Below are 28,000 nucleotides of genomic sequence, written 5' to 3'. Positions count from 1 at the left end.
TGTTTTTTTCTGATTTTATGTGAACGAAAAGACACACATTTGCCCATTTTCCCATTGGAAATAGTGATATTTTGAAATATCACTGTCCTGGTCACAAAAGCAAAGTTTGTGGGGAATAATAGCCATTTTCTATACTTTTGAGGCATAAGCAATTAGGAAATAACACTTACTACCCAGGAATAAAAATTGTGTTACATAGTGTTATCATGCTGAAACATGAGGTGATGGTGGAGGATGAGTAGCGCGACAATGGGCCTCAGGATCTTGTCACGGATCTCTGCCCAGTACAGTTGAAAGTAGGATTCATCCATGAAGAGCACACTTCTCCAGCACACCAGTGGCCATCGAAGGTGAGCATTTGCCCACTGAAGTTGGTTACAATGCCGAACTGAAGTCAGGTCAAGACCCTGGTGAGGACGACGAGCACGCAGATGAGCTTCCCTGAGACGGTTTCTGACAGTTTGTGCAGAAATTCTTCAGTTGTGCAATCCCACAGTTTCATCAGCTGTCCGGGTGGCTGGTCTCAGATGATCCTGCAGGTAAAGAAGCAGGATGTGGAGGTCCTGGGCTGGCGTGGTTACACGTGGTCTGCGGTTGTGAGGCCGGTTGGACGTACTGCCAAATTCTCTAAAATGATGTTGGAGACGGCTTATGGTAGAGAAATGAATATTCAATTCTCTGGCAACAGCTCTGGTGGACATTCCTACAGTCAGCATGCCAATTGCATGCTCCCTCAAAACTTGAGACAACTGTGGCATTGTGTTGTGTGACAAAACTGCACATTTTAGAGTGGCCTTTTATTGTCCCCAGCACAAGGTGCACCTGTGTAATGATCATGCTGTTTAATCAGCTTCTTGATATGCCACACCTGTCAGGTGGATGGATTATCTTGGCAAAGGAAATGCTCACTAACAGGGATGTAAACAAATTTGTGCATAAAATTTGAGAGAAATAAGCTTTTTGTGTGTATGGAATCTGGGATCTTTTATTTCAGCTCATGAAACATGGGACTAACACTTTACATGTTGCGTTTATGTTTTGTTTAGTGTAATTGTAGATAATACAGACACATGGAGGGACTGAGAAGCATATTAGTGTCTACTAGATAGCCAGTGGTTGGGTTGGTACACAGTAATAGGTGTGTTTCTGTTATTGATTCAGTTCTGGAGTTGTTTGAAGCTGCAGTTCTTTTTTTATGGAACATGCTGAGCAGGTGCAGCGGCTGAATTCATATCTGCATCCTGAGAACACTGAGAATTATTTTATTTTTTAGATTCAAGTACATATGCACACTTCCTGTTTGAAGCTTTTGACACTGACAAAAACGGATCTATCAGCTTTGAGGTAAGAATGAATAAATCTGCCTGTTTGTGTGAGGGGGGTGTGTTTAATAAACTGTACAGTGAGGTTTGTGTCAGCAGGTGTTTAACTGTATTTGACATGCTGTCTCTGGTACAGTGAGGTTTGTTTAGCTGTATTTGACATGCTGTCTCTCAGGTACAGTGAGGTTTGTTTAGCTGTATTTGACATGCTGTCTCAGGTACAGTGAGGTTTGCTTAGCTGTATTTGACATGCTGTCTCTCTGGTACAGTGAGGTTTGTTTAGCTGTATTTGACATGCTGTCTCTCTGGTACAGTGAGGTTTGTTTAGCTGTATTTGACATGCTGTCTCTCTGGTACAGTGAGGTTTGTTTAGCTGTATTTGACATGCTGTCTCTCTGGTACAGTGAGGTTTGTTTAGCTGGATTTGACATGCTGTCTCTCTGGTACAGTGAGGTTTGTTTAGCTGTATTTGACATGCTGTCTCTCTGGTACAGTGAGGTTTGTTTAGCTGTATTTGACATGCTGTCTCTGGTACAGTGAGGTTTGTTTAGCTGTATTTGACATGCTGTCTCTCTGGTACAGTGAGGTTTGTTTAGCTGTATTTGACATGCTGTCTCAGGTACAGTGAGGTTTGTTTAGCTGTATTTGACATGCTGTCTCTCTGGTACAGTGAGGTTTGTTTAGCTGTATTTGACATGCTGTCTCTCTGGTACAGTGAGGTTTGTTTAGCTGTATTTGACATGCTGTCTCTCTGGTACAGTGAGGTTTGTTTAGCTGTATTTGACATGCTGTCTCTGGGTACAGTGAGGTTTGTTTAGCTGTATTTGACATGCTGTCTCTCTGGTACAGTGAGGTTTGTTTAGCTGTATTTGACATGCTGTCTCTCTGGTACAGTGAGGTTTGTTTAGCTGTATTTGACATGCTGTCTCTCTGGTACAGTGAGGTTTGTTTAGCTGTATTTGACATGCTGTCTCTCTGGTACAGTGAGGTTTGTTTAGCTGTATTTGACATGCTGTCTCAGGTACAGTGAGGTTTGTTTAGCTGTATTTGACATGCTGTCTCAGGTACAGTGAGGTTTGTTTAGCTGTATTTGACATGCTGTCTCTCTGGTACAGTGAGGTTTGTTTAACTGTATTTGACATGCTGTCTCAGGTACAGTGAGGTTTGCTTAACTGTATTTGACATGCTGTCTCTCTGGTACAGTGAGGTTTGTTTAGCTGTATTTGACATGCTGTCTCTCTGGTACAGAGAGGTTTGTTTAGCTGTATTTGACATACTGTCTCTCTGGTACAGTGAGGTTTGTTTAACAGTATTTGACATGCTGTCTCTCTGGTACAGTGAGGTTTGTTCAACTGTATTTGACATGCTGTCTCAGGTACAGTGAGGTTTGCTTAACTGTATTTGACATGCTGTCTCTCTGGTACAGAGAGACATGCTGTCTCTCTGGTACAGTGAGGTTTGTTTAGTTGGATTTGACATGCTGTCTCTGGTACAGTGAGGTTTGTTTAACAGTATTTGACATGCTGTCTCTGGTACAGTGAGGTTTGTTCAACTGTATTTGACATGCTGTCTCAGGTACAGTGAGGTTTGCTTAGCTGTATTTGACATGCTGTCTCTCTGGTACAGTGAGGTTTGTTTAGCTGTATTTGACATGCTGTCTCTCTGGTACAGTGAGGTTTGTTTAGCTGTATTTGACATGCTGTCTCTGGTACAGTGAGGTTTGTTTAGCTGTATTTGACATGCTGTCTCTCTGGTACAGTGAGGTTTGTTTAGCTGTATTTGACATGCTGTCTCTCTGGTACAGTGAGGTTTGTTTAGCTGTATTTGACATGCTGTCTCTCTGGTACAGTGAGGTTTGTTTAGCTGTATTTGACATGCTGTCTCTCTGGTACAGTGAGGTTTGTTTAGCTGTATTTGACATGCTGTCTCTCTGGTACAGTGAGGTTTGTTTAGCTGTATTTGACATACTGTCTCAGGTACAGTGAGGTTTGCTTAGCTGTATTTGACATGCTGTCTCTCTGGTACAGTGAGGTTTGTTTAGCTGTATTTGACATGCTGTCTCTCTGGTACAGTGAGGTTTGTTTAGCTGTATTTGACATGCTGTCTCTCTGGTACAGTGAGGTTTGTTTAGCTGTATTTGACATGCTGTCTCTCTGGTACAGTGAGGTTTGTTTAGCTGTATTTGACATGCTGTCTCAGGTACAGTGAGGTTTGCTTAGCTGTATTTGACATGCTGTCTCTCTGGTACAGTGAGGTTTGTTTAGCTGTATTTGACATGCTGTCTCAGGTACAGTGAGGTTTGTTTAGCTGTATTTGACATGCTGTCTCTCTGGTACAGTGAGGTTTGTTTAGATGTATTTGACATGCTGTCTCAGGTACAGTGAGGTTTGTTTAGCTGTATTTGACATGCTGTCTCTCTGGTACAGTGAGGTTTGTTCAACTGTATTTGACATGCTGTCTCAGGTACAGTGAGGTTTGCTTAGCTGTATTTGACATGCTGTCTCTCTGGTACAGTGAGGTTTGGTTAGCTGTATTTGACATGCTGTCTCTCTGGTACAGTGAGGTTTGTTTAGCTGGATTTGACATGCTGTCTCTGGTACAGTGAGGTTTGTTTAGCTGTATTTGACATGCTGTCTCTCTGGTACAGTGAGGTTTGTTTAACAGTATTTGACATGCTGTCTCTGGTACAGTGAGGTTTGTTTAGCTGTATTTGACATGCTGTCTCTCAGGTACAGTGAGGTTTGTTTAGCTGTATTTGACATGCTGTCTCTCTGGTACAGTGAGGTTTGTTTAGCTGGATTTGACATGCTGTCTCTCTGGTATAGTGAGATTTGTTTAGCTGTATTTGACATACTGTCTCAGGTACAGTGAGGTTTGCTTAGCTGTATTTGACATGCTGTCTCTGGTACAGTGAGGTTTGCTTAGCTGTATTTGACATGCTGTCTCTCTGGTACAGTGAGGTTTGTTTAGCTGTATTTGACATGCTGTCTCTCTGGTACAGTGAGGTTTGTTTAGCTGTATTTGACATGCTGTCTCTCTGGTACAGTGAGGTTTGTTTAGCTGTATTTGACATGCTGTCTCTCTGGTACAGTGAGGTTTGTTTAGCTGTATTTGACATGCTGTCTCTCTGGTACAGTGAGGTTTGTTTAGCTGTATTTGACATGCTGTCTCTCTGGTACAGTGAGGTTTGTTTAGCTGGATTTGACATGCTGTCTCAGGTACAGTGAGGTTTGTTTAGCTGTATTTGACATGCTGTCTCTCTGGTACAGTGAGGTTTGTTTAGCTGTATTTGACATGCTGTCTCTCTGGTACAGTGAGGTTTGCTTAGCTGTATTTGACATGCTGTCTCTCTGGTACAGTGAGGTTTGCTTAGCTGTATTTGACATGCTGTCTCTCTGGTACAGTGAGGTTTGTTTAACTGTATTTGACATGCTGTCTCTCTGGTACAGTGAGGTTTGTTTAGCTGTATTTGACATGCTGTCTCAGGTACAGTGAGGTTTGTTTAGCTGTATTTGACATGCTGTCTCTCTGGTACAGTGAGGTTTGTTTAGCTGTATTTGACATGCTGTCTCTCAGGTACAGTGAGGTTTGTTTAGCTGTATTTGACATGCTGTCTCTCTGGTACAGTGAGGTTTGTTTAGCTGTATTTGACATGCTGTCTCTCTGGTACAGTGAGGTTTGTTTAGCTGTATTTGACATGCTGTCTCTCTGGTACAGTGAGGTTTGTTTAGCTGTATTTGACATGCTGTCTCTGGTACAGTGAGGTTTGTTTAGCTGTATTTGACATGCTGTCTCTGGGTACAGTGAGGTTTGTTTAGCTGTATTTGACATGCTGTCTCTGGTACAGTGAGGTTTGTTTAGCTGTATTTGACATGCTGTCTCTCAGGTACAGTGAGGTTTGTTTAGCTGTATTTGACATGCTGTCTCTCTGGTACAGTGAGGTTTGTTTAGCTGTATTTGACACGCTGTCTCTCTGGTACAGTGAGGTTTGTTTAGCTGTATTTGACATGCTGTCTCCCTGGTACAGTGAGGTTTGTGTGAGCAGGTGTTTAACTGTATGAACGGGTCCCAGTGGATTGCTAATAGCTGTCTATAAGAAGTCTTGTGTGTTCCCTCCCCAGGATTTTGCCATGGGGCTGTCCATCATCCTTAGAGGCACCATTAATGACCGGCTGAACTGGGCTTTCAACCTCTATGATCTCAACAAGGATGGCTGCATTACCAAAGAGGTGCGCTCTGACAAACAAGCATGCTCTCCAATGCCTATCTGTGCTTCTCACTGAGGTTTTCATGAAGCATGCTCTTCAATGCCTATCTGTGCTTCTCACTGAGGCTTTCATGAACCATGCGCTCCAATGTCTATATGTGCTTCTCACTGAGGCTTTCATGAAGCATGCTCTCCAATGTCTATCTGTGCTTCTCACTGAGGTGTTCATGAAGCATGCTATCCAATGTCTATGTGTGCTTCTTACTGAGGCTTTCATCTTCTCACTGTACCATTCCACATGAACATTAAATATGTCATAAGACTCATGTGGAAGGTGACGTCAGAACCTGTTAATTACAAGCCAACCTGTCAGCTGCTCCAAACACATATAAAGAGACCACCTTTCTATCTGAATATACTGTGGCTATGAAGCTCCAGGACTTCCCAGCATGTGTATTAAGAGCTGATGTGCTTTACTGTGCTTTGCAGGAGATGATGGCTATAATGAAATCGATCTACGACATGATGGGGAAATGCACCTCCCCCTGCATGCAGGATGATGCACACAGGGAACATGTGGAGTCCTTCTTCCAGGTAACACCTGCAGCCAGAGCATGAAGCGCAATAGAAACTGAATGAATCCACCCAAAGAGGTTACTGCTGCTTGGCATTAACTAGTAATCTTTATTTCTCTAGAGGATTGTACAAAGTTTTTTCAATATAGGAACATTTGTAAAACATTTGTTTCAATTTTTTTATGTATAATTTGTTCTTGTAAAATCCCTGATTTGTGTATCACTTTTCAGAAAATGGACAGGAATAACGATGGGGTTGTGACAATAGAAGAGTTCATTGAGTCATGTCAGAAGGTATGTTTATTGGTAGAGAATGGACTAAATCAGACTTGTTTTAAAACCCTTGATCTGACGTAAGGTATTTTGGGGTAGATGGTGATTTGATGTCATGTATTTTGGGGTAGAAGATGGTTTGACGTCATGTGTTCTGGGGGTAGAAGATGATTTGACGTATTTTGCTGGTTTTGTTTTTAGGATGAAAACATCATGAGGTCCATGCAACTGTTTGACAATGTTATCTAGAGGAGGAAGTCCTGGAGAGAGCCGGGTCCCTCCCATGGCGCTGCCCTCCTGGGAGACTCTGGGCTTTTATTTTTACACAAGAGCCATTGGGAGAAGTGACATGGGAAAAAATAAATAAGCTAAACCCAGAACAATAAGAAAGAAAAGGTGATGGATTTTTAAAAAGCATTTTGCTGGCTGGATTTCAGGGCCTCTCCTTTGAAAATTTGGGACAAATTGGGCACTGCAAGAAGCTTCACGAAAAATAAACAAATCCATGAAATCCACAGTCTTGTTACCGTAGCACTGCAGACAGAATTGATTTACAAAAACTCATTCATTTTACATAGCATGAGATTATTGCATCCACTCTAGCAGTCTCTGTTAGTAATTGAAAAGATACTCCAAAGCCTGCCTAATGTACTTTGTGTTTATATATGGATAGATACCTCAGCTACTGCATCAGTCTTATTAGACATGCCCCCTACCCCTTCTATGATATCATGATGACACAGTCATGAGTCTAGAGTGATTGAATGTCCCTGACTGAGACTGCTGGAGCACGAGAGCTACACTGTATCACAGCACAGTGTATAAGAGTACAAATACCCACAGCCTGACTGAGACTGCTGGAGCACGAGAGCTGCACTGTATCACAGCACAGTGTATAAGAGTGTCAATATCCACAACCTGACTGAGACTGCTGGAGCACAAGAGCTACACTGTATCATAGTACAGTGTAAAGAGTGCCAATACCCACAACCTGACTGAGACTGCTGGAGCACAAGAGCTACACTGTATCACAGCACAGTGTAAAGAGTGCCAATACCCACAATCTGACTGAGACTGCTGGAGCACGAGAGCTGCACTGTATCACAGCACAGTGTATAAGAGTACAAATACCCACAGCCTGACTGAGACTGCTGGAGCACGAGAGCTGCACTGTATCACAGCACAGTGTATAAGAGTGCAAATACCCACAACCTGACTGAGACTGCTGGAGCACAAGAGCTACACTGTATCATAGTACAGTGTAAAGAGTGCCAATACCCACAACCTGACTGAGACTGCTGGAGCACAAGAGCTACACTGTATCATAGTACAGTGTAAAGAGTGCCAATACCCACAATCTGACTGAGACTGCTGGAGCACAAGAGCTACACTGTATCATAGTACAGTGTAAAGAGTGCCAATACCCACAACCTGACTGAGACTGCTGGAGCACAAGAGCTACACTGTAACACAGCACAGTGTATAAGAGTGCAAATACCCACAACCTGACTGAGACTGCTGGAGCACAAGAGCTACACTGTATCACAGCACAGTGTATAAGAGTGCAAATACCCACAACCTGACTGAGACTGCTGGAGCACAAGAGCTACACTGTATCATAGTACAGTGTAAAGAGTGCCAATACCCACAACCTGACTGAGACTGCTGGAGCACAAGAGCTACACTGTATCACAGCACAGTGTATAAGAGTGCCAATACCCACAACCTGACTGAGACTGCTGGAGCACAAGAGCTACACTGTATCATAGTACAGTGTAAAGAGTGCAAATACCCACAACCTGACTGAGACTGCTGGAGCACAAGAGCTACACTGTATCACAGCACAGTGTATAAGAGTGCAAATACCCACAGCCTGACTGAGACTGCTGGAGCACGAGAGCTACACTGTATCACAGCACAGTGTATAAGAGTGCCAATACCCACAATGCTCTTGAGTAAGAATCACAGGCAGTGAAAGCAAGAGAACTGAACCCATAGCCCAAGGGAAATGTTTCAAGTGAAATATATTATTTATTTATTAGTTTTGATTAGCTGTTACCCAGAACATGTGTTTTTATGTGTTCTGACATATGTTTTTATGTGTTCTGTTTTTTTCTCTGGCTTTGCTTAGTTTTTTGTTGCCTTCATTAAGCAAGATCTTTTTTTCACAGTTCTAACGCCAGTTGTTTCATCCCCTTTGGTGCTTTCATCAGAACTACTAAGAAACTTGTATTGTGGTTCTAATGCGCATGAGGAACCACTGGCAGATCCAGAATAAAAGGGGTTAACTGTCAAGTAGTGTGAAGTATTAGGTAAGAAGAATATACTTTTGAAGTGTTTAGAAACAGCAGTGGGACACAAGCATTCTGATAGTATTAACTCTATCATTGGTTCAGAGATTTGCTGTGAAGTCACATTTATTACATGAACTTTTATTGTTACATTTTTTTATGCAGGTTTTAAAGCACTGTTTTTGAATATACTGAAAGATGACATATCTTGTTAAAGACCAATTATCAAACAAGCCAATGTTCTAATCACATTCCATGATCCCCAATGACACGTACTGGTTCTGACAATGTGTGTGACAGTTATGTTCATCAGTAGAAATGGATTGATTCCCGGTTCTTGTCAGTAGGAATTGGTCATAGGCGTGGCATGGACCCCATTGAGATTAGTGTTCCAGTAGGATCAGGAGCCTCCACAGGCTCCAAACCTTTTCAAATATCTTGGACTGCGATCAGTGATGGGGAAATGTCATACTACAGTCCCTTTTGTGTCAATGCCATGTGCACCCCACCCTCCCCAGAGTGCTTCAGAGCCATAGCTAATCCGCCAGTAAGACGAATGACAGCTGTATATGCGCATGCATTGTTTCTATAGCAATTTAAATGAGTAGCTCACTGGATGTCAGTGTGTCAAGTTATCAGTCTCTACTGGCTGCTTTGCATTTCAAATATCTATATTTTGTACAGAGAGGGAAATAAAAACCACAGTTGCTATGCACCACTGTTGCAAGTCTATGTTTTTTCTCCATGGAATAATCCAACAATGCAGTCATCTGTAAAATGTGAAGCTTGTAAAATCACAATGAAAAGGAAGCAACAGTCTAAATGCACATAATTAGAATGTGCTTACATTTAGTAAGCATTTCAAAATATACCAACAAGCTCTAAGCACAGAGCACTCCGTCTGCATTCACTGATAATAAATCAGGACTAGACAGAACCGCACTGCACTGTAGCTGTACATCCAGTCCTGCAGCACCCCCTTGTGGTGGCAAAAGACAATTTGTGGAAACAATCAATTTTTATTAACACAAAATGCGACTTGTGAAAAATGTTTAGGTTTTATTTGTATAATTTACAATATTTTACAATGTCTTATGCATAAGATAACTGGTCAGTACTCTTTAGCAAATCCATTGAGAGATTAACACTGCGCTATCTGCAAAGCAAACTGATTTTACAAATGAAATAACAAAATCAAATAAGAAGTTTGGATGTGATTTACTGGGTTCGTGTTCACACCAACTGAACTCCAAATGAGGCTTTCTGCTGCTTATGTCTTGTTAATAGCATTCAGTTAGTATGAATGAAAAAGTCTTTTTCTGTTTTTAATCAAGCCTGCACTATATCTTGTCACCATCTGGTGGCATAATCGTGGAATTAAAGGAAGTCCACTAGAGAGATGAGATGGCTAAAGAAATATAGGTTTGAATCAAACAGGCTTTCATAAACAAGACTCCTTTTTGAAGTGTGTATCTAAATGTATTACTGCACTAAGCTTCATTGTAGTACTATGATATATAATATAAATCTTAACATGCTGGCCAGTGAAATCATTATGGAAACAGGCAAGCGCCTGGGTGCTGGAGTTGGCAAGTTTGTGTGCAGGATGATGTTTCCCAATACAAGCAATCCAGAAAGAGAGCAGGTGGTCCAGCAGCAGGGTCTATCGGACCACCCTCCTGAAGATGAGAAAGGAAGCAGGTGCTCCAGCAGCAGGGTCTATCAGACCACTCGCCTGAGCTCTGCAAGCAGCCAGATTGCCAGGGAGAGCAGACCAAGGGACTCTGACTGATGAGTGGCAGCCAGGGATGTGGGAACATGGATGAGCAGCGTGCTGATGCCCAGACCAGCCTGGTTTAAAACACAGAGAAACAATAATTACGTGTCAATCAACAGCAATCTGATTGTGGAAGTCCAACACTGGAATTCTCTTGATTTAGTGAACAGGGGTGTTAACAGAACACTAATATCACAACATGCAGGCCACCATACAGTATGGATCAGGAGACAGGCGATGGTCCTGATGAGCTTCTTGTATGATGCATAATAGGATCAAATGGTCTTTAATGATGAGCCACAAAAAATAAACTGTATTTATAGCAAGTACAAAACTCCTCAGTCAAGATCCATTTGGGGAACTACAATGTGCTATGTTGTGCTTTTGATTTCACAATACTATAGATCATGTAAAGAAAGTATTGCTATTCATTGATACACGATGACTCATTACACCCCTATCACTGAATTAAACAAGCGCTAACCAAGATTTATAATCCTGTTTCTTAAAACTTATTAGCACATGCAACATTATTCTTTAGAAAAAACCTTGCATGTATTTCGAGATATCTTTCCAACCTGCATGTACACCATGGCAAGCAGGGAGGAGAGAGCAATTTGGGTCCTTCTGGGCAGTGGGATCCTCCAAGAGAACAGGTAGAGGCCAGTGATAGCAGCCACTGAGCCTACAGAGAAGACAAGCAAAGTCATGCAAAGCACAGCTACTGTAAGGAGAGGTAGCTCTGCAGAGACACAGGACACAGCTACTGTAAGGAGAGGTAGCTCTGCAGAGACACAGGACACAGCTACTGTAAGGAGAGGTAGCACTGCACACACAGGACACAGCTACTGTAAGGAGAGGTAGCTCTGCAGAGACACAGGACACAGCTACTGTAAGGAGAGGTAGCTCTGCACACACAGGACACAGCTACTGTAAGGAGAGGTAGCTCTGCACAAACAGGACACAGCTACTGTAAGGAGAGGTAGCTCTGCACACACAGGACACAGCTACTGTAAGGAGAGGTAACTCTGCACACACAGGACACAGCTACTGTAAGGAGAGGTAGCTCTGCAGAGACACAGGACACAGCTACTGTAAGGAGAGGTAGCTCTGCACACACAGGACACAGCTACTGTAAGGAGAGGTAGCTCTGCAGGACACAGCTACTGTACAGGACACAGCTACTGTAAGGAGAGGTAGCTCTGCACACACAGGACACAGCTACTGTAAGGAGAGGTAGCTCTGCACACACAGGACACAGCTACTGTAAGGAGAGGTAGCTCTGCAGAGACACAGGACACAGCTACTGTAAGGAGAGGTAGCTCTGCACACACAGGACACAGCTACTGTAAGGAGAGGTAGCTCTGCACACACAGGACACAGCTACTGTAAGGAGAGGTAGCTCTGCACACACAGGACACAGCTACTGTAAGGAGAGATAGCTCTGCAGAGACACAGGACACAGCTACTGTAAGGAGAGGTAGCTCTGCACACACAGGACACAGCTACTGTAAGGAGAGGTAGCTCTGCAGAGACACAGGACACAGCTACTGTAAGGAGAGGTAGCTCTGCACACACAGGACACAGCTACTGTAAGGAGAGGTAGCTCTGCACACACAGGACACAGCTACTGTAAGGAGAGGTAGCTCTGCACACACAGGACACAGCTACTGTAAGGAGAGGTAGCTCTGCACACACAGGACACAGCTACTGTAAGGAGAGGTAACTGCACACACAGGACACAGCTACTGTAAGCTCTATAATAATAATACAATAAAAGGAAACTAGCAGAAATGGTATGCATAATACCATTTATCATATAGGGAACGTATTTATTGATTTTTTTTTTTTTTTTTTTTTTGCAATGTCTTACATTTTCAGACTCAAGGGCAGCTGAAGCCTGATCACATGACAGGGGTTAGTTAGTACAATAATGTGCTTCTGTTGAAATGAACGCTTGACAAATCCAGTAGTTGTTTGGGAAGAACAAACAATTAACTTCTTACTCTAATAAACTGTATACTTTAAAAAGCTTTCCAATCAGCAAAATATTTGTAAGCAGACTATACGAGGGTGTAACAGTCGTTCGACAGAGTAACAGTCATTTGAACTTAGTTACGCTATTAATGTATTTTCGATTTCTCTTTAGTAAATTGTAAAGTTATTTGAAAAAAATCAAATTAACCTGCAGCTTTTATTTGCGTGTTCACTATCACGTGACCAAACGTGGACGCTTTAGCTGTGGCTTCAAAAGAAAAGACACATTATTGGCCGTTGTTGTATTAAGGCAGCCAATCAGAGGAACGATGTAGGGGTTAATGGTTCGCTGGATTGAGCAGGTAAACACGCAGAGAAGCGCAAACTATATCAATGTTTTTTAATAAATCGAGCTCTAAAACGATCTAGAATGTGACAGATTCGAAGATGTATTCTTGGGGAGCAAAGTAATTGAGACAAAGAGCGAGTGTTTGTTACAGCTCTGTACTAATACCCGTCTGCATCATGTCATACCGTATCCGTATCGTTCACAACGTTACCAGAGACACAAACAGTTATACTGACTTGTACCATAGTCTATGTATGTACCGTATCTATCAAGCAATATGTGCGACAGGAGGTTTTTAATAGTCGTATCGCATGCTTTAACGGTCTCTACTTTATGAGTTAAAGGAATGTCTAATCTATTGGAATACATTTATGTAAAATCAGGTGTTCGTGTATTTATTCGATAGATAGGGCCCATTTATATTGTGGTGTGTTGTTTACCATACTATAATCGACTTTCCTAGTAAAAACTACATAAATAATACCCTGCGAGTTTAACTAAGTCTTGTGGTCCTGTAAATAAATAAACGGGACTATATGTAGCACCATTGCGCTTAGCTTCGAAGTCCAATCCAATGCATGCATAAATTTCAAATCCAACCCACACTTAAAATAATTTTGATTGTTTATCAAAACTGTATAAAGATTCAATAATAATGGCTTTTTATTATTTATTTGTGTATTTATTTATTTTTTTACCAGTTTTACAACCTGATAGCTATTATAAGAATTCGATTGTAACAAGAAATTCACATATTATACACATCCCTTAAAACCATAATCACAAGAAATTCACAGCGTCTGTTATATACACATCCCTTAAAACCATAATCACAAGAAATTCACAGCGTCTGTTATATACACATCCCTTAAAACCATAATCACAAGAAATTCACAGCGTCTGTTATATACACATCCCTTAAAACCATAATCACAAGAAATTCACAGCGTCTGTTATATACACATCCCTTAAAACCATAATCACAAGAAATTCACAGCGTCTGTTATATACACATCCCTTAAAACCATAATCACAAGAAATTCACAGCGTCTGTTATATACACATCCCTTAAAACCATAATCACAAGAAATTCACAGCGTCTGTTATATACACATCCCTTAAAACCATAATCACAAGAAATTCAGAGTGTGTGTTCTGTACACATCCCTTAAAACCATAATCACAAGTTCCTGCCATTGTTGGGTGTTATTTAGTAATGTAAATATTTGCTGATTATAAGAACAGTATGAAGTGCAATCTTTCAGGTAATAGGGTTTGCTTCTTGTAACACAAGCACACATTTATGCTTTCTTGTTTTCTTGTTACGCTTCAATTCAGTTTTTTAGTTCTGTAGGGATGGCGGATGGCTTTCTGATGGAGGTGTGCGTGGATTCAGTGGAATCTGCAATAAATGCTGAAAGAGGAGGTACAGCATATCTACATGCAAGCAGTTACTTCTTATCTTCTGTCTATTAGGATGTACTTACTGTATTATTCCACCACCTCTAGGTGCCTGCAGGATCGAGCTGTGTTCCAGCCTAATGGAGGGAGGCATCACACCCAGTATTGGTGAGTCCTGAGGGAATGCCTCCGGAAATAAAGTATGTATACAGTCATGACATGACCTGTGAAGCTTGAGGTACTGCTACCTGTGTGACCACATGAGTGTTTGTAAGCGTGAGGCTGAGCTGTAGAACTCGCTACCCATTCTTATTATTCATCCTGTGCTTGTTGCTGTGCTCAGGTCTGCTGCAGGTTGTGAAGCAGCATGTCCAGATCCCTGTGTTTGCCATGATCCGCCCACGTGGGGGAGACTTCCTGTACTCAGACCGCGAGGTGGAGGTCATGAAGAGGGACATCCACCTGTGCAAGAGTCACGGGGCAGACGGGGTGGTGATGGGGGCTCTGAGCGAGGATGGGAGTGTAGACACAGAGCTCTGTGTGGAGCTGCTGGGTAAGAGACACTCCACTTTTATACAGTGATTTACACATGGTCTACTCCTGATAACAGTTATGTTTTTTTTCGGACAGTTTTATAATATAAAATTCCATAATTATTGTATTTCAACAGCGCAATTCCCCCTTTTTTCAACCCCCATCATAAAAATAACTAAATAAATACAAATACTGTGAGTGAATACGTTGTTTTTCTTTTATTTTTTCACAGCTGCTTCACGACCCCTGCCGGTTACTTTTCACAGAGGTAATTTTGGCTAAAGGCTTTGTCTTTTGGATTGGCTTGGGGTGATAAGCTTAACTGTAATAAAGAGGGTGAGTTTTTCTCTCATCAGTTTAAATAGTTTAAGCCTGACATCTGTTCTTAAAACAAAGACCATCTGGATGCTTTGAGATTCTTGGTGGTCACACTGATACCATGGGACCTCATTTACCTTGGTGCAATGCAGTGGGACCTCATTTACCTTGGTGCAATGCAATGTGTGTTAGGGGACTTCTGCCATGGAAATGGGACCTAATGTACTTATTGCTTTTTTATCTCAGCCTTTGACATGGTGCGGGACCCTGTGGTTGCCTTGGAGACCCTGATAGCACTGGGGTTCGAGAGAGTGCTGACGAGCGGGGGTGACACCAGTGCCCTGGAGGGGCTGCCTTTAATAAAGAAGCTGGTCGAGCAGGTGGGGATCCTGACTGGCAGGCTCATTAATGTTCTCAGGCAGAGTGAGAATTTTTCTTACTGGGGGTGTCTGTCTGCTCTCAACAAGAGTACAGCTGTGGAACCGAGAGGATTATGTATGACTTACCCTAGAAAAAAAGTACATTTACTCAAAATCCAAAAACCACAATAGCTGTATCTTTAAACATGCTTTAAAGAGTAAGTAGCGGGGTTCCAAAAAATCTGGAGTTCCACGTCTCCACGTGTTACTACTGTAGGGAAAATAAAATAAAATAATGTTAATACAATCATATAAACATTAGATACTATGGGGTTTGAGATCTGTCACACTATCAGTGTACTAGAGCGGACATTTTGAAAAGAGCTTTGAAACTGACTTTTAAAGTTACAAGTTAACAATGAAAAGAGAAAGGACAGGCATGTTGTTTAAACAGGTACAGCAACACTCGGGGACGTGGAACACTCTTATTTTTTTTGGAACCCCACTACTTGCTGTACATTTTTTTTGTTTTAGTTTTTTGTTTAGTTGTCACCAGTGATTTTACCCCGGTTTTCTCCCCAGTTTGGAATGCCCAATTATTACTTTTATCCCGGTTCACCGCTACAACTCCCGCGCCGAATCGAGAAATGACAGCAGACACGCGTCCTCCGAAACGTGTCCTGCCAAGCCGGTTTTTTTTTGTGCTGCAGGTCTGCATTGAAGCCACCGGACTCATTGTGCCAGAGGACAACACAGGTCTGAGTGGCTTCTACAGCAGACCCGCAAGTGCCCTATCGGCCACAGGAGTCACTGGTGCACGGTGAACTGAGGATTACCCTGCCGGCCTGAACACTCCCCACCTGGGTGGCGCTTGGCCAATTGTGCGCCGTCCCCTGGAAACTCCCAGCCATGACCAGTGATCTCCAGGCTATAGGGTGCATCCTGCATACCACGCGAAGCGCATTTACTGGATATGCCACTCGGGAGCCCCCTTTAGTTTCTAAAGCTTGAACTTGTTGGGGTGCCAGACAGCAACGTTTCATCGCTCTTCCTCTTTTTTTAACAGGCTAGAGGAAGAATAATTGTTATGCCTGGTAAGTACATTTTCCACGGTGAAAGTGTCACTATATATGCGTTCTCTGTGGTCGCAGTACTGAAGTATTAGAGGAGTTCTAACCAAGGCACTCAAATCCAGTAACAGCCCCTTACTATAACTACAGTAGCATTGTCTGTAGCTTTCCAGAGTTTACCCTGGTCATTCCTGGTGTCCTGTCACTTGTGAAGATCAATTCAATGGTCCGAGCCTCCTCCTGGTAGACCATGGGGCTGAGCCAAACAGGACCTATATGTTGCAGTATTAGGAAGAATTTAGTTTAGCTTTAGAAAGCTATTAGGCCTGTTTTTTAACAAGGTCATGTTATTTGCACCAGTGTATCTGAAAGGGAATTGCTGTAAATGTTACACAACTAGTAAAGTGCAACTCAGAAGGATGATTGAGAAGTATGCCTCTGGGTTTTTTGTTACTAGTTTTGTAAGATTAACAGGAATATGGACACCAGTGATGTTTCCCTGCTCAGTATTGATCCCTGCCTGTGTCGTCTCTACCCTCTGCAGGTGGAGGAATCACAGAGAGGAACTTGCAGAGGATCCTGGAGGGCTCTGGGGCTCAGGAGTTTCACTGCTCTGCTCGCTCCAGCAAGGACTCTGCAATGAAATTTAGGTGAGATCTGTCAGCACACAGGAGTTCCAGAGTAGTGCAAAGTGAAATTAGTTGCTTGGAGGAAAGCACTCCAAATTGACAGCAATACATTTACTGTAACCATAAGCCATTTCTCACCAATCAGAGATGCCTTTTCCCTTGCATTATTCACAGTGTGTAAAATGACGGCTTAGCAGGAGCATGTATCGGAGGACACATGCTCCAGCCACGTTCCTGAGTCAGCAGGGGGCGTTGTGAGCAGTGAGCCGAAGATACAGATAATAATAATTGGGGATACAAAATTGGGGAGAAAAACCAGGGGGTAAAAAATTGGCAACAACTAAATTATTTTAAAAAAAAAAGACGACTAAGGAAGGAAGCATTACACTGCAAATGAACACCGTTCCCCATACCCTGTACTTTGCCTGTATGACAGTGGATAGCAGGGTTAAAAGATAACTCTGTAGGCTCAATGGTTTTTATTTTTTCTCAGTGCTTCAGATAGATATTCCTTTATGTCCATCAGCTCTGATTGTTGAATGCTGCTGAGTGAGATCTGAGTTTATTTTCAGGTTAATAAAGTGACTGCTGCTCTCTCCTTTGCAGGAACTCTTGTGTTAGCATGGGGGTAGCATTGTCCAACCCTGAATATGCACTCAAAGTGTCAGATGTGAGCAAGATTCGAACCCTGAACGCCATCGCCAAGAACATTTTGTAAAGGCTAATGGGAACAGGCAGCCCATGTAAACTTCTGAGAACAAAACCACTGAAATAATGAAACTGAGTTAGAAAAGTGACAAGTTACAATTTGTTTTGGTCCAGTTTACCAGAGCACCTCTACTCATGAAGACACATCCACGAGAGAGTGCCTGGCTGTTAAGGGCGGTGCTTTGTTTTGTACACGCAAGCACACTCATCACGTCATAGTGGTGCAGCACACAACTGGGAGCAGAGTGCGATGGATTAAAACGATTTAGAAAGAAAGCATTGTACTGCAAATTGGCACTATGTCAATGCGTTGCTAGTTTCATATGTTCTTACTGTTCTTACTTTATTTGCCAATAATTATTCCAATTGCTCTCAATTCCTTCTGATTTCGGAGCCTCTTCAGTTGATCTAAATATCCTGTCAGTTTAAATCATTAACATATTTTACTTGCACATTTTGTTTTGAAAGACATGCTTTTAGATGAGCCTATTTGAACGCTTTGATCAACTGAAAATACCTTCTACTCATGGCTTAAAGCATTTCTAGCTTAATCGTGTTCTACAGTGCAAATGCCCCACTGAATCCCTGTTGTGCTGATGTCTGGTGTGACTGTGTAATGGGAGGTTTAGAGCACCTGATGAACTAAATACTGAGAAGCTGTCAATGTGTTCCAGCATCTTGATAACCATGCTGGGTGGTGTGTGTGTCAGCCTTGCACTCTGGGTTCATTCTAGTCTGTACTGGATCATGATATATCTATTGTGTCAGCTTTGTACTCTGTGACTGAGATTTAAAAAGAAAGAGAAGAAGTGAAGCATGATGTTGATGTTTCATCCAACTGTAATAACATTTATTGGGGACATGTCCTTCAAGCCACTACAGCCTTTAAATTCAGCATTTCTGTCTCCACTAAAGGATCCTGTGGGCACACGAGGAATGCTGGTGACAACAAAACGCATGTGCATTTTTTTTTTTAAATGTCATTTGTTTGATTAAAAGAAATAAAAAATACTAAGAAGTGAAGTTTAAGTTTGTGAAATCCTGACTGATATACCTCATGTGCATCTGCTATAGTGTCAGTTCTGTCCTTTTGAGTGAAGGGATGGGGCGGGGCTTCACCAGTATAAGGGCTATTAGTGCAAGCAGAGACAAAATGCACAGAGTCGACTAACCACCTGAATTGCGGGGGATAATAATGCATCTCTTTGGCTATGATAATCCAGCTGGTGTTTAACCTCCCTTACCACTACTACTACTAATAATAATAATCATCATCTTTAGTTTTATATAGCGCCTTTTGTAGTAAATCACCATCACAAAGCGCTTTACAAAACATGAAACTAACACCACTGAGCACGCTTCCAAATGATGAAGAGCTCTTCTGGTCTACGAGTGGGAAGTTTCTATTTCCAGAAACTTCTCGGCTCATTTCCAACATGTACAACCAATCCCAGGCCTGCACTGACCTCACACCATGTTGATGGAAGTTAAGGTGTGCAGTATGGTTCCCTTTCCCAGTGTACACTGTAATGCCTGCATTCAAACACAAACAGATCATTTCCGGCCATGTTCAGCAATCAATGCATTACCTACCTGACACACAAACATACTTGAAGCTACAGATCATCCCCTGAAACACAAACTTTTAGCTCAGCCTCAAGTCACACCTAATTATTAAAATGCTAGTTGAAGGATTACCAGTTTATTTTTCACATGTAATCTGGTACTGTTCATGCCATCAGGAGAACCCCTTATACAGATATAATCAATAGGTGGCAACAGTTTCACTTGCCATATGAAATACAATGGAGGTCAAAACTGGATAGCTGTGTTAACCCTAATCTTTACATCACTGTTACATCGAAGGGGTCTCTTCTCAAGTGGGTGTCCACTTCCTGTACAGGCTGTAATAAAATGTATGTCAGGCCAAGTGTAGAGCTATATAGCGAGTGTGTGAGAGAGCACAGTCCCAGTGTAGAGCTATATAGCGAGTGTGTGAGAGAGCACAGTCCCAGTGTAGAGATATATAGCGAGTGTGTGAGAGAGCACAGTCCCAGTGTAGAGATATATAGCGAGTGTGTGAGAGAGCACAGTCCCAGTGTAGAGATATATAGCGAGTGTGTGAGAGAGCACAGTCCCAGTGTAGAGATATATAGCGAGTGTGTGAGAGAGCACAGTCCCAGTGTAGAGATATATAGCGAGTGTGTGAGAGAGCACAGTCCCAGTGTTGAGCTATATAGCGAGTGTGTGAGAGAGCACAAGCAGCAGACAGGACAAGACCTCAGTAGTCATGTCAGCGGCACTCGCTCAATTCTGTGGAACAGCATTCTGGGTAAGTTTGAAATAAATCAGTGAAATACAATTTGCTTATTAAATGCTTGCTTTGCTTGAGTGGTTAACATGTAGAAAACAGAAAGTACTGATTAGAGGAAAAACCTCAGAATGGAGTGTGGTAACCAGCGGTGTACCACAGGGATCAATATTAGGTCCTCTGCTATTCCTAATCTACATTAATGATTTAGATTCTGGTATAGTAAGCAAACTTGTTAAATTTGCAGACGACACAAAAGTAGGAGGAGTGGCAAACACTGTTGCAGCAGCAAAGGTCATTCAAAATGATCTAGACAAGATTCAGAACTGGGCAGACACATGGCAAATGACATTTAATAGAGAAAAGTGTAAGGTACTGCACGCAGGAAATAAAAATGTACATTATAAATATCATATGGGAGATATTGAAATTGGAGAAGGAATCTATGAAAAAGACCTAGGAGTTTTTGTTGACTCAGAAATGTCTTCATCTAGACAATGTGGGGAAGCTATAAAAAAGGCTAACAAGATGCTCGGATACATTGTGAAAAGTGTTGAATTTAAATCAAGGGAAGTAATGTTAAAACTGTACAATGCACTAGTAAGACCTCATCTTGAATATTGTGTGCAGTTCTGGTTACCTCGCTATAAAAAAGATATTGCTGCTCTAGAAAGAGTGCAAAGAAGAGCGACCAGAATTATTCCGGGCTTAAAAGGCATGTCATATGCAGACAGGCTAAAAGAATTGAATCTGTTCAGTCTTGAACAAAGAAGACTACGTGGCGACCTAATTCAAGCATTCAAAATTCTAAAAGGTATTGACAGTGTCGACCCAAGGGACTTTTTCAGCCTGAAAAAAGAAACAAGGACCAGGGGTCACAAATGGAGTTTAGAAAAAGGGGCATTCAGAACAGAAAATAGGAGACACTTTTTTACACAGAGAATTGTGAGGGTCTGGAATCAACTCCCCAGTAATGTTGTTGAAGCTGACACCCTGGGATCCTTCAAGAAGCTGCTTGATGAGATTTTGGGATCAATAAGCTACTAACAACCAAACGAGCAAGATGGGCCGAATGGCCTCCTCTCGTTTGTAAACTTTCTTATGTTCTTATGTTCTTATGTTCTAAATATTTAGTATATCATCTCCATAGCTTTTCTTTTTTTGTGCAATATTTTTTGTGTTCATAATATTTAAAAACATACATTAATATTTTTATGTGATAAATGAAAAAATTCCAAATCACTTGACTAAATTATGAATGCAGTATTTTCTAGTTGTTCAGCATGCTTTCTGTTAATATTAATAATATATTGCCTTATGTTCCTTGGTTCACTGGTCATTTCTTTACTCTGTTCCTTGGTTCACTGGTCATCTATTTACTCTATTCCTTGGTTCATTGGTCATATCTTTACTCTGTTCCTTGGTTCACTAGTTATCTATTTACTCTGTTCCTTGGTTCACTGGTCATATCTTTACTCTGTTTCTTGGTTCACTAATCATCTATTTACTCTGTTCCTTGGTTCACTGGTCATCTATTTACTCTGTTGCTTGGTTCACTGGTCATCTCTTTACTCTGTTCCTTGGTTCACTGGTCATATCTTTACTATGTTGCTTGGTTCACTGGTCATCTCCTCACTCTGTTCCTTGGTCATCTCTTTACTCTGGTTTACTCTGTTCCTTGGTTCACTGGTCATCTCTTCACTCTGTTCCTTCATTCCTGGTCTGTGTGGAGACTCTGTTGCAGGTTCTGGTCTGTGTAAAGGTTCTGGTTCTGGTCTGTATGGATCCCCCGGTACAGCTTCTCCAGCCTCTCAGTGGCAGTCTCCTCCCCAGCCAGATGGGACATGAGCTGCTGGTTGTGAGTTTGCTGCCAGGAGTCTGGGTCTACATTAATCCAGTTATTAGCAACCCACTTAGTGCCCTGAGTGACCACACAGCCTCTGTGCAGAGAGTACTCATAGAGGTCCCCCACCCATCCTGTAGGCACAAACATAGGACAGATTAGTGACCACACACACAGAGGACAGGTATAGTGCATGCTTCCATTCATCCATCCATCCACACACACATAGAGGACAGGTAGAGTGCGTGCATGCATCCATCCAACCGTCCATCCATCCATCCACACACAGAGGACAGGTAGAGTGCAGGCATCCATCCATCCATCCACACACCCAGAGGACAGGTAGAGTGCAGGCAGGCATCCATCCATCCACACACCCAGAGGACAGGTAGAGTGCATGCAGGCATCCATCCATCCATCCACACACCCAGAGGACAGGTAGAGTGCATGCAGGCATCCATCCATCCACACACCCAGAGGACAGGTATAGTTCATGCTTCCATTAATCCATCCATCCACACACAGAGGACAGGTAGAGTGCGTGCATGCATCCACCCTTCCATCCACAATGTTCCTGGTCGCTGTACTCTTTCCATCAGACAGGTAGTTGTACCACAGGAGGGCGCTGGCCTGGCTGGGCTTCACACGCAGGTTGCCCTTGTCACAGTGCTTCTGGGTGTCCAGCAGATCCACATCGTTCCGAATCAGAGATTGGAACACAAAGCAGCACACACTTCATCAGCACTGCCTCCACTATCACAGCATGCAATACACAAGTGGAGGCGAACTCTACAATACATCAAACACACGCAGAGTTTCGCACTGTCCTCATACAAACACATTACACACACTGGCCTGCTGCAGCAAACACTGCGGGATGCAGTCTGGTCCTGGGAGTGTGCAGTATTCCCTCCAGGCAGTACTCTTTAATCTATACATTATGAAGTGGACAATACCTAGGAATTATATAGACCAAAATTATCGGTCATAATTTCTGAAATCACACACACACACCCCCTCACCAATTCCTCATATGTTCTGTTATCGGCGACTGGGAAGCTCGTCTTCCCTCCTCCAAGGACAGAGTTAAGGTAGAACAGGACTGTGATGTACCTGAGAAAAGGAGAGAATCAGTGTGTCACTTTCACACTCTGTAGGAATAACCGGAAATCAAAACACAGTGCCCTATCTAGGACTAGTAGGGAATTGCACACACAGCCAATGCCAATAATGCAGTAAGTGCCTCACCGGCAGGAGGTTTCGAAAGGGGTGCTAACGTTGGCTGCCAGCTTGGTGTGATAGCAGTCTCGGGGTGGTGAATGTAGTAGTGCCCCCCCGCTGGTAACGCACCACCTGCAGCAGTTCGCTGTTCTCCACGGTGTCAGGCAGGCATGTCAGATGAGTTACTCTGCCAACAGGAATGAGACAGTGAAGTAAAACCTCCTACACAAAAGTGACTTGCATTACCCTACATCCGTGCTGACCCCTCATCTCCCTCCCCTGCCCCAGCACCCCCTCTCCTTTGATGCAGGTGCCTCAGCAATCGGTGCGCCCCCTCCCCCTGGTACAGCCAGGTGTGCATGCTGTTGCAGGAACTGTTGGAAGGCGTTGGCATTGAGCTTCTTGAACTCTTGTACACTCAGGATCCCTGGGGGCATTTCAAATGCACAGAGCACTTATCACTCATAACACACAGCACTCACCACTCACTCACTCCCAACAACACAGAGCACTCATCAGTCATAACACAGAGCACTCACTCATAACTCACTCACTCCCAACAACACAGAGCACTCATCAGTCACAACACAGAGCACTCACCACTCCCAACAACAATATATAAGAAATAGTAAAATAAAAAGACACACCTTGAACGGCTTACAGTTTTAGAAGAGAGCAAATGAAGTTGTAAAATGGTCTTATGCTGCCATCTTGTGGTCATTTAATAGAACTGCTGGTTTGGTAAAGCAACATTTTGTTTTTAAATGTGGACAGCTCAGCAGCCCATTGAAATGATTCGGATTACCATGGACCCCCCGTTCAAATATAAAGACATTTCTGAAACACTCTTATAACACACCAAACAATCATATTGACAGTATAACTTGAATTGCTTTTTAAAATCCACTTCACTGGTTGTGCATTCACTTGGTTTAAGAGCTCTGTCCATCGTAATCTACAAAACAAAAGCAAACACCTCCTCTCTTGGCTTCCTTCTTCCACAGATCAACATATTTAATGAAATACAGCTGTTTCACACTGAGACACGCCCCGGGTGAACTCATTAATTCAGAGCGGCTCTTTCAAGTGGGTTACAATGAGCAGAGCAGACAGTGAACGTTATGAAGATGAGCAGAACGTAGCTCTCGCCATTCCTTATCCAATGCTGCCATTGTGTGGTCATTTAATAGAATTGTTTGTAATAAAACTTTTTTTTTCTTTTTTTTATTTGTCAAACTGTGAGTTAGAGATCATGTACATTTTCTTTTCTTGTTTTTTAATAGCAACTTCACTGTCAAAAAGCACATTATCCAACACAGATTCTCAAATAAATAAAGTCCAACATCATTGCAGTAAAGACTACAAGACAAACTTGCAGGTTCTCTTCAAAGTTTAACAAATGGCAAAAAACAACAGTTTGTTGAGAACATTGTCCCGGCCCCAAACAAACTTCTGCAACAGCGAGCTGGATAGCTGACTAGTGTCAGGATGACCACAGCAGAGAGCTGGACAGCTGACCAGGTGACACAATGCCCACAGCAGTGAAGTGGACAGCTGACCAGGACATAACATGACTACAGCAACAAGCTGAACAGCTGACCAGGGGGACAGGATGACCACAGCAGCGAGCTGGATAGCTGACCAGGGGACAGTATGACCACAGTAGCCCATATTCAAATCACAAGCACTCTGAAGGTCATCAGCATCTGCCGAGTTATGGAAAAATGTCAGTCAAATCTCTAAATGGACTCTAAAAGGCATAACTAGAAGGGGGAGGAGTCACCTGAGTGTCAGTGTGCAAACAGGAGCCACCAGCACAGACAGACAGGGAACAAGCACTACTCAATACATTGACAAACTGACAACTCCTAACTCAACTTTACTACCTTTAAAATACTACAATGCTTCCCTTCAAGCTATTCTGCTTCAAAAAGTCAACAACTCGCTTTGAAATAAAATGTCTTGCAAATACAACTTGCTGTGTTGAGGGTTTAATATGGATGAATGTTACTTAGCTACTTGAATGTTATAACACTACATGCATGTACAATATTGTCCATTTCAATATATGCATGAACATTCGTATTTCAAATTGAATACAAATCCTGCATTCCCACTACATTTAACATTACACTTCCATGAATCAATTAAACTGCACTTTCAAATGTAGCTACAATTACATTTTATCTGCATTACCACAGAAGGAAGCAACGTCAAATACACTTAACTCTTCATTCTTCAAGTCTTGCTCGAGACAAGCACACGATTCACATCTCCAACTCTTCAAGAGAACAAACAGGCATCAGAAGACACTCTGTGCACAGCCACGAGCTTACTCTGCATTCACTGCATTGAGACAAACCCCAGGGTGCTGCCAGAGACCCACACAACATGCAACACTCACACTCACACTTGTTATAGGATAGGTACAGCATCGGAAGCAAAAGGTCCACAAAGTTGCACTTCTGCAGTGATTATCTGCATATACTACAGTTAATCTGTACCAATTTTCAGCCTCCTACCACATTTACAGTCTGCTTGAGAGCCTGACATAGATGGTCAATTTTGCTCAATACGCTTAAAGCAGCGTTCGTGTCTTTTTTTTTGTTATAAATCAATTTTTGCAGGAATCATTGCAGAAACACTGGAATCAGCTAGAGACTGTAGGTCTAATACTATAGCCTTTCAAATGGAGCTTTTATGTGGTCACATGGCTGAAAAAACACTTACAAATTGACATTTTCAAGTATAGCACAATACAGTGAAATGTGTCACATAAGGATAGGTACAGAATCGGAAGCAAAAGGTCCACAAACTTGTACTTCTGCAGTGATTATCTGCATGTACTACAGTTAGTCTGTAGCAATTTGCACACTCCTAGCCCGTTAACACACACAGTTGCACTTGCTCGTAACGGTGTAGCTCAATACTACATGTCATTGTGTCTATGAAATGTTACTGCATGGGGAACAAAAGAGCTAGACACTTGTGCTTGTAGACAACTTCTATTAAAAATGCCCACGACCAGTGACAACCTATTGTTTAAACAATTAAGTTATCTAGTAGCAGTGTGTCTGTTACACTGATTTGATCATGCCAGGGAGGAACGAGCTTTCCTTTTCATGACACTGAAAAGCTCTCATTAACCCCCTTCCACACACATGCAATCAAACTCCCCACTCCCAGGGGTCATCTTGTCACGTATTAACTCACATCTTAAATCAATAAAGTCCATTTTGACTCTCCTTTGTTGAGTATTTGTCATTTCTATAAAGTGAAGCACAGTAATGTAACTGTAGCACACAGGACTATCAGAGGCATTTGGATGATTTCCACAGTGTGAGTGGTAGAGCATCAATACAAAATAAAAACACTGAAAGCAGTGTGTGAGTGGTGGAGCATCTACACAAAATAAATACACTGATTGCAGTGTGTCAGTAGTGGAGCATCTACACAAAATAAATACACTGATTGCAGTGTGTGAGTGGTGGAGCATCTATACAAAATAAATACACTGATTGCAGTGTGTGAGTGGTGGAGCATCTACACAAAATAGATACACTGAGTGCTGGAGCATTTACACAAGATAAGTACACTAAACACAGCAAACAGATAACAATAAAAAGCAACTAAAACACAGTTATATTAAAACCATGATGATACCTTGTGTGTGCACAAAAAAGAATGAGTGGGGACAATAAGATAAATAATTAATAGCTAAAAACAACACAGTAACATAAAAACAAATACAGAAAACGAAGGCTGATACACTTTTGATTATGACAAACCAAAAAGAAGACTAAGCCATACAGCCAAAAAGCAACCCCCGTAAACATGTGTAAATATCAATGCGGTTTTCTTTTACCTCGGGAGAATCCGGATCCTGTTTACTGTTCATGTGTTAAATGATCTGCTGTTGTGCTGTGAAACTTGAAGCAAGCATGGGGGCGGCCATTTTGGGAAGCACGGGTGCACAGGTAGCCTCTGTCATAATCCTGAATGAGTCTGATGAGAGTGTGATGGCAGTCTGTTTGACTGCTCGTGTTGTGTGTTGTGCCCCGTAGGTGAATATCCATGGGGGCTACGAACTCGAGAGTGGTCTTGTATGAAAAAGCAGTTTTGTTGCTTTGCAAAGATGTATCATTGAGGAGGAGGAGGAAGAGGGGGGGAGGATCCGTGCGGTGGGCTGAGCTGAGGAGGAGAAACCCAGGGGAGACCTGGAGAGGGATGCCAGTGAAGGGTGTGGAGGGCAAAGAAGGGCAAAGACGAGCCACGCTTGGCAAAAAGAGAACTTTTTTGCCGTGCATGGCTCGTCTTTGCCCCTCCGCGCCCCTCACCGGGGGATATGGAACCTCTTGATATTTGACCTATAACACCTTAAACCTTGAACTGTGACCCTTGACATGTCACCTATAACCCCTTGAACCTTAAACTTTGACCTGTGAGCTTTGACTCTTGACCATTGACCCTTGACATTTCACCTATAACAGCTTCAAAATTTGGGGTTAAGGTTACAGTTAGGGGTTAGGGTTAGGGTTTATTTTTCTGTTTGGACCTTTGTTCAAATCTCAACCCCTGAGTGTAGGCTATACTGGGAGTCTGTAAAGTTGGATGCCCCTCTGGAAATCTCTTTGGTTTAGGGTTAGGGTTAGGGTGGAGTTTAGGGTCTAGGATGCCCCGAAGACAAAAAACCTTTACACACCGATTTTTTCTGAGAAATCCCTATACATCCCAATGATTAGCACCGCGAAGACAACAAATACGTTGGGAGGAGAACAACCAAAAGATGCGTGCTAGGTTTATGGTTTTGGGTTAGGGTTAGGGTCAGGGTCGGG

At 42.4% G+C, this 28,000-nt stretch overlaps 3 protein-coding genes across 5 annotated transcripts in view; 2 read left to right on the top strand and 1 right to left on the bottom strand.

The window, feature by feature from the left end:
• LOC121325846 (Kv channel-interacting protein 2-like) overlaps positions 1-9,392 on the top strand; it is a 34,968-nt gene extending 25,576 nt beyond the window's left edge. The window contains exons 2-6 of the mRNA XM_041268938.1: positions 1,256-1,344; positions 5,444-5,551; positions 6,019-6,123; positions 6,336-6,398; positions 6,579-9,392. Coding sequence (XP_041124872.1) covers positions 1,256-1,344; positions 5,444-5,551; positions 6,019-6,123; positions 6,336-6,398; positions 6,579-6,626 — 413 coding nt within the window. The 3' untranslated portion in view covers positions 6,627-9,392. The remainder of the gene's footprint in view (positions 1-1,255; positions 1,345-5,443; positions 5,552-6,018; positions 6,124-6,335; positions 6,399-6,578) is intronic.
• A 3,332-nt stretch (positions 9,393-12,724) lies between these two features.
• Positions 12,725-18,801, top strand: LOC121326092 (copper homeostasis protein cutC homolog). Of its 3 annotated transcripts, none has more exons than XM_041269262.1 (9): positions 12,725-12,784; positions 14,118-14,197; positions 14,281-14,340; positions 14,516-14,725; positions 14,939-14,974; positions 15,271-15,404; positions 16,450-16,477; positions 16,998-17,103; positions 17,689-18,801. In XM_041269262.1, the coding sequence occupies exons 2-9, from the start codon at positions 14,128-14,130 to the stop codon at positions 17,798-17,800; spliced, it is 756 nt and encodes a 251-aa protein (XP_041125196.1). In that variant the 5' UTR covers positions 12,725-12,784; positions 14,118-14,127; the 3' UTR covers positions 17,801-18,801. The 3 variants fall into 3 exon arrangements, with proteins under 3 accessions (XP_041125196.1, XP_041125195.1, XP_041125197.1); XM_041269261.1 differs by having other exon boundaries at positions 12,727-12,784; positions 14,110-14,197; XM_041269263.1 differs by lacking the exon at positions 16,450-16,477 and having other exon boundaries at positions 12,727-12,784; positions 14,110-14,197; positions 17,689-17,776.
• A 2,720-nt stretch (positions 18,802-21,521) lies between these two features.
• Positions 21,522-28,000, bottom strand: part of LOC121325845 (transmembrane prolyl 4-hydroxylase-like) — an 8,821-nt gene continuing 2,342 nt past the window's right edge. The window contains exons 2-7 of the mRNA XM_041268937.1: positions 23,457-23,592; positions 23,222-23,352; positions 23,109-23,139; positions 22,951-23,057; positions 22,532-22,621; positions 21,522-22,078 (exon numbers count right to left, since the gene is read on the bottom strand). Of these exons, the coding sequence (XP_041124871.1) occupies positions 21,813-22,078; positions 22,532-22,621; positions 22,951-23,057; positions 23,109-23,139; positions 23,222-23,352; positions 23,457-23,592 (761 nt within the window). The 3' untranslated portion in view covers positions 21,522-21,812. The remainder of the gene's footprint in view (positions 22,079-22,531; positions 22,622-22,950; positions 23,058-23,108; positions 23,140-23,221; positions 23,353-23,456; positions 23,593-28,000) is intronic.

The sequence above is a fragment of the Polyodon spathula genome, chromosome 13 (genome assembly GCF_017654505.1).
Source record: "Polyodon spathula isolate WHYD16114869_AA chromosome 13, ASM1765450v1, whole genome shotgun sequence".
Classification (NCBI taxonomy): domain Eukaryota; kingdom Metazoa; phylum Chordata; class Actinopteri; order Acipenseriformes; family Polyodontidae; genus Polyodon; species Polyodon spathula.
This window is presented reverse-complemented; position numbering and strand designations above follow the sequence as displayed.

Coding starts and splice junctions, on each gene's coding strand:
- LOC121326092 (XM_041269261.1), top strand. CDS start 12,764: ATGGTTCGCTGGATTGAGCAG. Junction 12,785..14,109: donor TGGTTCGCTGGATTGAGCAG/GTAAACACGCAG, acceptor GCTTCAATTCAG/TTTTTTAGTTCTGTAGGGAT. Junction 14,726..14,938: donor GCTCTGTGTGGAGCTGCTGG/GTAAGAGACACT, acceptor ATTTTTTCACAG/CTGCTTCACGACCCCTGCCG.